This window comes from Mercenaria mercenaria, unplaced genomic scaffold, assembly GCF_021730395.1.
Source record: "Mercenaria mercenaria strain notata unplaced genomic scaffold, MADL_Memer_1 contig_938, whole genome shotgun sequence".
Classification (NCBI taxonomy): domain Eukaryota; kingdom Metazoa; phylum Mollusca; class Bivalvia; order Venerida; family Veneridae; genus Mercenaria; species Mercenaria mercenaria.
In genome coordinates, this window is record NW_026463855.1 from 2,559 (window position 1) to 15,184 (window position 12,626).

Here is a 12,626-nt window from a genome sequence, read left to right on the forward strand (position 1 = left end):
ACCTCGACGCCAATAATCTTTACGGTTGGGCTATGTGTCGACCTTTACCCTCTGGAAATTTTAAATGGGTCACTGAAAAACAATATAAGAAATTAATTGCAAAAGGTAAAACTAACTTTATAATTGAATGTGATCTTGAATATCCAAAAGAATTACATGATCTTCACAATGATTATCCTTTAGCTTAAAAAATTAAAATACCAGACGAATGGCTTTCAAATTATAGTAAAAATATTAAAGAAGAATTTGAAATAGGAAAAAGTAATGTAAAAAAATTAGTTCCAACTTTAATGAAAAAACAAAACTATGTTGTCCATTTTAAAAATCTTGAACTATATGCACAATTAGGATTAAAAGTAACAAAAATACATAGAATATTAACTTTTGATGAAAGTCCTTGATTAAAAATGTATATTGATTTTAATACTCAAAAAAGATCTAAAGCAAAGAATTATTTTGAAAAAGACTTTTTTAAACTCATGAACAACTCTGTATTCGGTAAGACGATGGAGAATTTACGCAAAAGAATCAATATTAAGTTAACACATGATGAAAATCTTTTATTAAAATATATAGCAAAACCTTCATTTGTTAGTTCAACAATGTTTAATAAGAATTTGTTTGGTATTCATAAAATAAAAGAAAGGTTATTATTAAACAGACCTTGTTATGTTGGAATGTGCATTCTAGATTTATCAAAATATTTAATGTATGATTTTCATTATAATTACATTAAGGAAAAGTATAAAGGTTCAGCAAAGCTTTTATTTACTGACACTGATTCATTATAATATGAAATAAATACTGAAGATGCATATAAGGATTTTTCTAAGGACAAAGATTTATTTGATAATAGTCATTACAACCCAAATTCAGAGTTTTATTTTGAAGATAATAAAAAAGTAATTGGAAAATTTAAAGATGAAGCTGCCGGCATTCCCATTGTTGAATTTGTTGGATTAAGAAGTAAAATGTATTCATATTTATTAGAAAATGAAGTTAATATTAAAAAATGTAAAGGAATTAAAAAGCATGTTGTAAAGAAAACAATAGTTCATAAAAATCACAAAGATACCTTATTTAATTCATCTCAAAGTAATCACACCTTTAAAGTTATTCGTTCTGATAAGCACAATATTTCTAGTTATGTTATTAATAAAACATCTTTATCATGTTATAACGATAAAAATATATTCTTGATAATTGTATTGAATATTCAAGTATTTCATTTGGATCTAATTCAATTTCATCTGCAATTTCATTTAAGTGATTTATTAAATCCTGATATTTAGATTGTTCTAGGTTTTTAGCATACAGGTATAATCTATTATAAAATATAAGAGGTTTTCGAAGCATTTGCATTAGTGTATTTGTTTTTCCTGATCCGGAAGATCTACATTTTAACATTCTAAAACATGAATCTGGCATAAAAAGAAAAAAATTGTTTAAAGTTATTAGATTTATCGTTTTTTGTATCAAAATTGGGAATTTCCATAATATAATAATATTACATTATCTTACATTATCTTATATTATTATACAAATGCTAGCAAAACGTAAAGAAATGAGAGAAATAAACAACCTAGTTGGACAAAAAGTAAGAGCTAAAAGAGAAGAAATAATGAGAGAAAAAATAAGAAAAGCTACTGGCCGAGAAATGTATAGTGAAATTTATAAACCAATTACTGAAAGTCAAAAAGAAGAATTGTCAAGAGAATGAAAAGCATTACCTGGAATCAAAGAGCAATTAGCGTTACTTCCAAAAAGTATATCAGAAGATCTGACACAAGGTATTAATAAAATAACTAAAGGAATGCAGGAAGAATCTAAAAAAAACAAGCTTTAAAACCAACTATCTATAAACCAATAGATTGGGAAGATGAATATACCGGATGGGTTCCTGAAGATGAATTTAAGAAATTAGAAGATAATGGAAGAGAAAAGACAGGAATAACTGGAACACCGTTATCAACAGCAAAAAAATAACACCAGAAGAAATAGAAGAAATAAATTTTTTTTTTGAAAAATATGAGGATGATGAGGATGATGAGGAAGATGAGGATGATGAGTATGAAGAAGCTGAAGAATTTCCTAAAAAAATCGGAGGTAATACCGAAAGAAGTTGAAGTTAATTTTAATAGACCTATTGATTTGGAACTTTTAGATATAGAAAAATATAAAACACCAAAAGATTTGTTTAACCTAATTCGCGCTAAACAAATAACTGAGGAAGGCTTAGATGAAATTATTGAAAATGCTTCGGATGATATTCAAAAAATGGGTCATGATTTTGGCGCAATAAAGAGAATAAAAAACCCCACAAATCTCGAGCTAAAGCAAAGGGATGCAATTAAAACTAAGTCAAAATCAAAGGCCTGAAGGGCCTGAGAGTCGGCTAATGATTGATGTACTGGTAGTATAGTCTACCAGTTTCAGTTTGGTTTTAGTTTTTTTTTTCCCCAACTGAACAGAGATTTTGTTACAATAGATGAAATGGACATTCAATCGATGCCTAGTAAAACTTTGATTGACATTATGCAAGTATTTAAACCCAATATATTTCTCTAAAATTGAAGAGTGGTTCGCAAAAATAAAAATGTTGAAAGTACAAACTACAATTTGACAGGTGACACTAAGATACTGCCCATGACTATAAATATTTTTCCAGTAAACATTTGCCTCCGGCATTACCAAATCAGGCAATTATCGGCTAGTATATATTCGCACTTGATAAAATTTGAATATGAAAATTTATATATTGAAATTTTATAGCGCGGATTGCCACATACAATTTGTAACGGATGGACGAAAGAACTGTTCAGATATTTTACAGATAAGGGGCCTGGCAATAACCGTGTCACACGCTAGGTATTGTTCAATCATATTATAAGGGATGTGAATTTAAAGTATACTTACTTTTGCGTTTAAAGATATGTAAATTGTTGCTGAGTTAAAGTTAACAAGTTAAAACAAAATGAACAAACAATATTAAATTATTTTAATAAAAAGGGTTAAAAACTATTCTGTAAATTGTTTTTCAGTCCGTGTGTAAAGTTTTTTAAGTTTTTAAGATATTTTGAAAGTTAAATATATATTTTTTCAGTACTTTATCAAAAAACCAAATGTTTTCACAGTAGTGGTTTTTGAATTGTGTGAGCTACTATCGTCCATCAAACCTAAGTACCCTTAGTACTGTGTCAGCATTGGTTGGTTTGGACTCAGGGTTAGGGTCTATTTGGGGTTAAAGTGCGCCTATAACCTCATAATCTATACTACTGACGTCACATTTGTTCAGGTCTATCCGAATACAAAATTATAGAATAAAGGTAAGAGGAGGAGAAACGGGATAAGATTGTCTTAAATTTAATAATAATCTACCAGTTTCGGTTTTCACACACCTTCATCAGGATTAAACTCTATCAAATAAGAGTGCCAGAATGTCACAATATACGCCGTCATAGCAAATTTCTTAAGCACCTGTATTTGCAAATGTAATTTTAATTCTGTGGTTGTGTAGTAATTATTGTAATTCTTTTGTTTTTCTAAGTCCACAAAAAAAACTCCTTACCAGGTATAGAGATACCTTAAAATACACATAAAATTTGAAAGTAACATCTATGTTGTACCACAGAAAAGTGGTCTTGGTTTTTCCCTACGGTCAGTTATATTAACAATACAACATAAGTTATTTATAGTAACAACTATGGGAAGTTACCCAGCTAGCAAAATATATGGGACCCATATGGGCCCCTTATTGTTTTCTATGTGGGGCCCACATGGGCTGCCAATAAGGGACCCACATGGGATTTGCAAACGGGATTGGCATGGGTCCCACATGGGCTTCAATATGGGACCCATATGGGTCCATTATGGGACCCACATGACACCTACATTGGCAATCTATATGGGCCCCACATGGCTGCCAATAAAGGACCCACATGGGATTTGCAGGCGGGATTGGCATGGGTCCCACATGGGCTTCAAGGAAATGTATGACATAAAAATATGAATAAGAAATTTCCAGTAAAAGACGAGATTAACATGAAAATAAAAATGTATTCAAAATGTTTAAACAATAATTCATTAGTGCACTTGCCTTCAAATAAGAAATTCTATTACATATGATAAATAACGAGTAAATTTGTAATGATTTTTGTTTCACCTGTGTTGAATTTGCCAGTCTTCCACAGACAGAACGTGCGCGCGAAATTTTGTACTCTCATGAGATTTTGCGTTAGTATTAAATTATTTTAGTTATTTTAAATTTAAATAAAATAAGACAGTTTTACCTGTCATTTTTCAAATATAACGTTATATGACTTAAAATAAATTTTATTTTTAAAAACAAATAAAAAGAACTGTAAAAACGGAAAATTGTATGGAAAGTTACAATTTGTCACGATTCCTTTTGATGTAGGACCCATCTGGGTCCCATATGGGTGCAAAACTTGAACAGTTACCAAAATTCGTATTAAAGGGATGATAACTGATGAAAATTTACACTGCTGAACCGAGCAGAAAATAAATTTTCTCCAAGGGCTATAGACATGGGCCCCATATGGGCCCGATGTGGGCAAATAATTACATACGGGTCCCATATGGGACCAGTATTAATCTGCCTTCATGGGCCTACCCGTATACAGCCCATTAAAGGCCCATATGAGCTTGCTTGCTGGGTAATCTTAAAAAAATTCTAAGTCCGCACTAAAATCCTTACCAGGTAGAGATAGGTAAAAAGAAACACCTTAAAATTGGATGTAACATGCATGTTGTCGTGAATTACACGATGTTTGCTTTTTATACAAAAATAAAACCGGTCTAAATATGTTATGCTCCTTACATTATGTAATTAGCTGATTATGTAAGTATGTAATTTGCTCCATATAATTTGGCGGGAACTGCTTCACTTTTATATTACTCCGAATCATGTGATTTATGATTTTTCCATGATATTCATGACTTTTAGATTTGGCGGGAAAAATTGATATATAAAGAGAATGTAATGTCTCAGTGCTGACATGAAATTCGATATAACAATTAGCTGATAGATGTTAAAATTACAGTGAAAAATAAATTGGATTTAAAAGTGTCTTTCTTGTTTTCAATGTAGTAAAAGTTTAAAAAGGAAAAAAAGGGAAAGTTTAAAAATCTACTACATTGAAATTGGCCCCGGAACCCGGGAATCGAGAGTCAAAAATTGCTGTTAGATAAAAATTCTTTAAAAGAAAGTTCTCTGTAAGATGAAAAAATAAAATCTTGCAGTTGACTTAAACAGATTCTCGATTCATACAAGAAGGAGTTATGTGTTTGGTGTCCTGAAATTTGTGTGAAAATAAAAGCAGAAATTAAAGTGACGAGGCATTTAGTGTATAGTGTCTCTCATAACAAGTGATAAAAGTAATAAAGTCAAAATGTGGAATAAATTCAAGGTAAATTTATATATATAGTGAAACCAAATATATTGAAAAAAAGGGTGAAATTGTGTTAACATTGAAATTATAATCGCATAGTCAAAATGGGTGAATTATCATATTTGAAAGGCGTGCGCACACGTTATTTCAGTTATATTGAGAAAGAGTTACAAACTGGAAATATGTTGTTAGACACGGAAATAGAGAGAATGAATCCAGAGGAGTGCAAAGAATTTGAACATACTGGGAATGAAACTAGACTTAAGATTAATAATTATATCGATAAGCTTAATGTTCAGTCAGAAAAAGTTGCTAGCGTTATTGGTGATTCCGATAGTGAATTCATTCAAACATTGCTAGAAAATGATTCGATATTGCTTGACAGGGTTTGGAGTATGGTCTATAAACTGGAACATAAACAGACCGATCTAAAACGGAAGATAAAAGAGGATATCGTTAAGGATGTGTCAGACGAAGAGGGTTCAGCTGTGAAAAAAAATGTGTGAAGTTCAGATGAAATTACAAACAGCGTTCTTCGAACAACAAGAACGAGCAGAAGCGCAAATGAAAATGCAACAGAGCTTTTTTGACAAACAGCATAGCCTGAAAGTTAAAAGTGAGAATACAGTCAAGTTACCTAAGTTAGACATGATTTCCTTTAACGGAGATAAACTCAAATGGACTGAATTCTGGGACTCATTCTCCAGTGCTGTACATGAAAACGACAAGCTGTCATCAGTTGACAAGTTCAACTATCTAAAGGGAAAGCTTTATGGTGAAGCCCGAAGTGCTATCGCTGGATTGGTTATGTCGAATGAAAACTACGACATTGCTATCCAAATTCTCAAGGAAAGATTTGGAGATCAGCAAGACATTATAGATTTGCATTATAAGGGACTGGTGAATGTTGCGTCCCCAAGGGATACGACTGAAAGTTTGCGATTTTTCTACGACAAAATACAAAAACACTTGAGAAGTTTGGTGGTTATGCATGAGAATTTGGAGCAACAAGTTTTCGTGTCAATCATTCGGAGCAAATTGCCAAGTGAAGTTCTTATGCATCTTGAAATACAGAAAGGCTCAGACAACAAGTGGACATTAACTAAGCTTTGTGAATTGCTCCGACAGTATATTGTGTCAAAAGAAAAGTCGGACAAACCCAAACCAGTCAACGCTAATTTTATACCTAGTCGAAGAGTGAGACCACAATTTCAGAAATCAACAAATACCTTTAAAGGCTTCAGGGGACCCCAAACAGCAAATACCACTGCTGGAGCTTTGACTGCATATGAAAAGAAAGAATCTACTTCTCCCCAACAACATCAGAAGAAAACCTGTAGATTCTGTAGTAAGAATTATTGGAGTGACGAATGTCCACGGTACAAGACAATCGACGAAAGAAAAGCAAAAATCAAGGGATGTTGCTACAAATGCTTAAAAGAAGGACACATGTCTCCTGACTGTAAAAGCAAACGAATGTGTGTCCATTGCAATAAATCAGATGTACATCACAGAAGTTTGTGCCCAGTGAAATTTAGAAAGGCATAAAAGTGTTAATTTATTAGAAGAAGGAGCATGCGCGTCTGAAGAAAGTGTAGAAACAAGTGAAATTCCCATTAATTCAACAGATGGTGGTGTTTGTAATGAAAGTGCATTATTATCATCCAATGAAATAGTGATGATGCAAACATCGCGCACTGAAATTTGGGACACAGAAGGTCTTAATAAAGAAAATGTAAGAATTCTTTTAGATTCCGGATCGCAAAGAACGTACATTACAGAGCGACTGGCAACATCCCTGAATCTAAAGAGGACAAAAGAACAAGAGATTCGTCTGGTTACGTTTGGTAGCGACAAATCGAAGGTGATAAAGACAATGTCTACAAAGTTAAATGTTCGGTTGAAGGATGGACACGATTACACAATAACAGCAAATATAGTTCCAACAATTACAGGAAGCATTCAAAGGAAACCAGTACGTATATCGGATAGAGACAACTTCAGGTCGTTGATAAAGAACCTTAGTCTAGCGGACGATATACCTACTGAAGAATACACAGACTCAATTGAATTATTGTTGGGAAATGATTATTACCTGGATATAGTATTAGGACATAAAATAGAGATTCAGCCAGGACTTTATCTCTTGTCGTCAAAACTAGATTGGATTCTTTCTGGAAGAACAAATGAGATAGATGATAATGCGAGTGATACAAACTTGTTAATATTATCATATGGCAATAGCATTACAAAGACGCAAGTGTTTACGAACGTTGTTAAATGTGTTCCAAACACACCTGACATCGAGGACTTTTGGAACATAGAAACAATAGGATTAAAAGATACCACCAACGTAAGATCTGAAGATGATCAAGCGATGGAAGACTTCAAGGAAAACCTTGTGTTCAAGGATAATAGATACCATGTTACATGGCCTTGGAAAATCGACCATCAAGAAGTTCCGGAAAATCGTCCTCTTGCCTTTGGACGATTAAAGTCATTAGTATCGAGGTTCAAAGATAAACCAGATGTGTTGCAGAAGTATGATTCTCTTATACAAGATCAACTTGAAAAGGGAATCATAGAAAAAGTTCCGACCTCTAAAAAGAATGGACTGACCCATTATTTACCTCATCATGCAGTGATCAAACCTGGCAAGTCAACAATAAAGTTTAGAATAGTGTATGACGCATCAGCAAAAACAAAGATTGAGAATAGCAGTTTGAACGACTGTCTCTACAGAGGACCCGTGCTGCTAAACGATCTTTGTGGAATTCTTTTAAGATTTCGAGTACATACGATCGGTATTGTGTCAGACATTGAAAAAGCTTTCCTCCAAATCAGATTACAGAAAGATCAAAGAGATGTCACGCGATTCTTATGGCTAAAGGATTTAGAAAACCCAGAAGTAACACAAAATCAAATACAAGTTTACCGCTTCTGTCGCGTGCCCTTTGGAGTTGTGTCAAGCCCATTCTTATTAAGAGCAACAATTGATTATCATTTGGACAGTTACAACAATGATGTCGCTAAACAACTGAAACAGGATATTTATATGGACAATGTTGTAACGGGAACAGACACCATTGACGCTGCGAAAGATTTGTATACTATGTCCAAAGGAATTTTCGAAGATGCAAGCATGAACCTTCGTGAGTGGGCATTAATATAATAGAGAACTGGAAGAAACTTTTTCAGATGAAGACAGAGCTAAAGAAAATGTGATGAAAGTGTTAGGTCTCGAATGGAACAGAGAAACAGATACATTGGCGATACAAAAAGTGCATTTATCAAGTGCTCAAAGTGTTACAAAACGTTTTATTCTGAGCAAAATTGCATCTGTGTTTGACCCTCTAGGTATATTTGCACCTGTTACGCTTAGAGGAAAACTAATCATTCAAACTCTGTGGAAGAAAAAGATTGGATGGGACCAAAAAGTTGACGGTCAAGATCTCATTATGTGGCACGAAATACAAAGAGATCTTAGCAAAATCAGTGGACATGAAATACCACGATGTATTGTAAGTGGAGGTGATAACAGGAATATTCTTTTGTGTTTCTGTGATGCTTCTACCAAAGCATATGCCACAATTGTGTATATGATGCAAAAAGGTGACTTGGAGCAACACATAGAATTGATGTTTTCAAAGGCTCGACTTGCTCCAACTACTAACATTAGTATTCCACGACTTGAACTAATGGCTGTACTGATAGGGGTACGATGTTTAACCTTTGTACAAGATCAAATGAAGATGCAAATTGATGAAGTTCATCTGTTCACAGATTCTCAGTGTGCATTAAAATGGATTATGTCAACAAAAGAGCTTCCAGTGTTTGTTAAAAATAGGGTCAAAGAAATAAAGGAACACAAGAATATCATCTTCCATTATGTGAAGTCTAATGACAATCCTGCTGATATAGCCAGTCGAGGTTGTTCAACAGAAGATCTTGTGAAAAGTTATTCATGGTGGCATGGTCCCGAGTGGCTTTTGCATGACATTTCCAAATGGCCAGTATTAGACCGGTTGTCTAATACTGAAGATGATGAGACTAACAAACCAAAGACCATCGAAAACGATGAGAAAGAAAACAACATCAGTGAAAATTTGAGTTTTTCAGCGTTTGGAGCAATTAACGACTGTTTTCCAACATCTGTCCCATTTGGGATAAATCCAATGAAATATTCTTCAGTGACGAAATTGTTACGTGTCACAGCATATGTGAGAAGATTCATTGGTAAAATGAAAAAAGAAAAATACAGTTCACAAAGTCTCACTTCAAAAGAAATTCAAGAAGCTGAAGATATGTGGATTAAACACGTGCAACATACGAATTTTTCTGAAGTGTATGAAGCCCTAATCGGAAAGAAAAAATGCAATCTGCAATTGCAACTTGGTGTGTTCATCGATAAGAATGGTCTTTTAAGATGTAAAGGCCGTTTAGAGAATGCCAGTTTAACGGAGTCTGCAAGAAATCCGTTACTACTACCACGCGATGACTCTTTCACAGTGTTAATCGTAGAAAGAGAACATAAACGTTTGTTTCATTCAGGTGTCTCTCAAACTCTAAGTCAACTTAGACATCGTTATTGGATCCCTAGTGGAAGGGCTACAGTGCGGAAAGTTCTTCGTCAGTGTTTAGTGTGTCGTCGAGTTGAAGGAGGGCGTACAAAATGCCTCCTATGGCTCCTTTACCTCGTTCAAGAGTTACCGAATCCACACCATTCAGTCATATTGGATTGGACTATCTTGGACCATTATATATAAAGGACAATCAAACCACGGAAAAATTATGGGTGTGTCTATACACGTGCATGGTGACACGTGCAGTTCACCTTGAAATGGTAAAAAATATGTCAACAGAGGCATTCTTAAACAGTTTTCGGAGATTCATAGCTTGCAGAGGAAAACCACGCGAAGTCATCAGTGATAATGCTTTACATTTCAAATTGGCTAAACATACACTTGAGTTTGTATGGAGCTCAGTTTTGAAAAGTGAGGATGTGCAGAGCTATTGTTCAAGTGAGGGTATTAGTTGGAGGTTTATTGTGGAAATCGCACCCTGGATGGGTGGTTTCTATGAGAGACTAGTTGGAATAAAAAAACGATCTCTACGCAAATCTATCGGAAGAAAGCTTCTAAGCAGCGATCAACTTATTACTGTAATAAAAGAAGTTGAAGCAATTGTAAACTGTCGTCCATTAGTGTATGTTGGCGAAGATATAAATTCTAATATCACACTGACACCTTCTCACTTCACGTGTTTGAACCCAAATATTGGGATTCCCGAGTGTGAAATATCTTCTGAGGACCCCGATTTTAAAGTAATAGAGAGCTCAGCTGATAAGTTGTTAGTAATATAGAAAAGCGGACAAAAACTTTTGGATACCTTCTGGAAAATTTGGAAGGAAGAATATTTGTGTAGTCTAAGGGAAAGAACACAAACAAATCTGAAGCAGGGAAAGCCCAAAGTAACGTTCAATCCAAGAGTAGGTGATGTAGTACTAATCAAAGATAACACAACTAGAGGTAGTTGGAGACTAGGAAAAGTCATCAAACTATCAGTAAGCTCTGATGGATTTGTTCGTTCGGCAGAAGTAAAAACTGCATCAAAAAAGTTGCTTAAAAGACCTTTAAGTTTATTATACCCGATTGAAACTTCAAAACTCCTTATCCCAGACACTAAGTCTATAAAACCAATAGAAAAAGAAGAAACTAGTATACGCACTGAGAGAAAAGCCGCAAAACACGCGAAACAACGTTTGAAAAACTGCTTCAATGATAAACTGTCAATAGATGTTTAAAACAATCGATTTGTGTTGTGGTTGGAAATCCGCATACGCGTGCATAAACCATTAGATTATAAATGAAAATACAGTACGAATAATTTGTGAACGAATCAACACTGAATTATCACGTGGTTTTTAGGCGCGAATAATTTGGAGCAAAGATTTAATAAAGGTGTAATTTGGAGCAATACAGCGGTAGTAAATACATGCCGCAAAAATCCCGTGCTTTCCGTGCGACTCACCATGTGCGACATAATTGAATATATATTCATTCATGTAGGTTCTCGATTGCCGGTAGTGAAGACAAAACTATTAGAATTAAATTTAATTGTGAAATAATATTATAACTATAATAACAGGATAATAATGAATAGGGATTTTAAGAGACACGCTTGTGACTTTTGCAACAAAGATTATAAGCAGAAGAGAAACTTGGTACGACATGTTATGGAAAAACACCATAATTCTTTAGGGAGCTTCCAATGCCCTATAGAAGGTGGTAGCGGAAAAAAGTATAAGGAGGGATTACTTGAAACAACACCTAATAAGAATTCATAGAATGGACAAAGAAAGTGCACGAAATAACTATTATCTGTCAAAACGAACTGGAGATATTGGACTCTTCGCAAAGAAAAACATTGACAAAGATGGTACCGATGAAGGGGATTTGTTTCAAAGACATATTAAAATCAATGTTGCAAAGCCTTACAGTGATGTGGAGAATATAAGCAGTGATGATCTCGTTGTTGATGAAAGTCATAACGATTTAACTGCATTAAAAGACATAACAGAAGAGGAATTACAAGATACTTTAAATTCTGATGATGAAAATAATAATTCAGAGAGAAAAGTGATTATTTCTGATGATGAAAATAATAATTCAGAGAGAAAAGAGATGATTGTGGATTTTGAAACTAGTATGCAAAGCATAATTGATGACGATGAGATACCCTTTGATCAAGAAGAAATTGTTTGTAGTTCAAATGAAGATGAAACTGAGAAAGAAAATTCTCACAGTGAAGAAAATGGCGATATATCCTCCAGTGAACAATTTTCTGATATATCTGATGACGTGGAAGATTGCGTGCGTAGTGAAGAAAAGGTGAATAGTGAAAGTGCTCTGAGTGAAGAATGTATGTGTATTGCAGAAAAGATGAGTAGTGAAAACAGTGACGAGTTCTGTGAAATCAATGAAGAAAATTTGTCATGTGAAAATAATGTTTTAATTGCTGATGATGTCTCTAGTGCAGATAGTGATTAAAGTAAAAATAAAAGTGAAGAAAATGGCGATATATCCTCCAGTGAACAATTTTCTGATATATCTGATGACGTGGAAAGTTTAGGTGATAAGATTAGAGGAGTTGATGATTTAAGTATGGAAAGTGACGACGTAGATATTGAGATAGTTGAGATTTCTGATGACGATC

The 12,626-nt window shown here is 34.0% G+C and overlaps 5 protein-coding genes across 5 annotated transcripts; all 5 read left to right on the plus strand.

The window, feature by feature from the left end:
* Positions 1-5,924: 5,924 nt before the first annotated feature.
* LOC128555008 (uncharacterized) lies at positions 5,925-6,959 on the plus strand. The gene has a single exon (XM_053536354.1). It carries the CDS (start codon positions 5,925-5,927, stop codon positions 6,957-6,959), a length of 1,035 nt encoding a protein of 344 aa, XP_053392329.1.
* A 133-nt stretch (positions 6,960-7,092) lies between these two features.
* Positions 7,093-8,583, plus strand: LOC128555009 (uncharacterized). The gene has a single exon (XM_053536355.1). The coding sequence runs from the start codon at positions 7,093-7,095 to the stop codon at positions 8,581-8,583; it is 1,491 nt and encodes a 496-aa protein (XP_053392330.1).
* A 52-nt stretch (positions 8,584-8,635) lies between these two features.
* LOC128555010 (uncharacterized) lies at positions 8,636-10,177 on the plus strand. The gene has a single exon (XM_053536356.1). The coding sequence runs from the start codon at positions 8,636-8,638 to the stop codon at positions 10,175-10,177; it is 1,542 nt and encodes a 513-aa protein (XP_053392331.1).
* Positions 10,178-10,263: 86 nt separating this feature from the next.
* Positions 10,264-10,773, plus strand: LOC128555011 (uncharacterized). The gene has a single exon (XM_053536357.1). It carries the CDS (start codon positions 10,264-10,266, stop codon positions 10,771-10,773), a length of 510 nt encoding a protein of 169 aa, XP_053392332.1.
* A 985-nt stretch (positions 10,774-11,758) lies between these two features.
* On the plus strand, positions 11,759-12,460 carry LOC128555012 (probable serine/threonine-protein kinase DDB_G0283337). Its single transcript, XM_053536358.1, has one exon. The coding sequence runs from the start codon at positions 11,759-11,761 to the stop codon at positions 12,458-12,460; it is 702 nt and encodes a 233-aa protein (XP_053392333.1).
* The last annotated feature ends 166 nt before the right edge of the window (positions 12,461-12,626 follow it).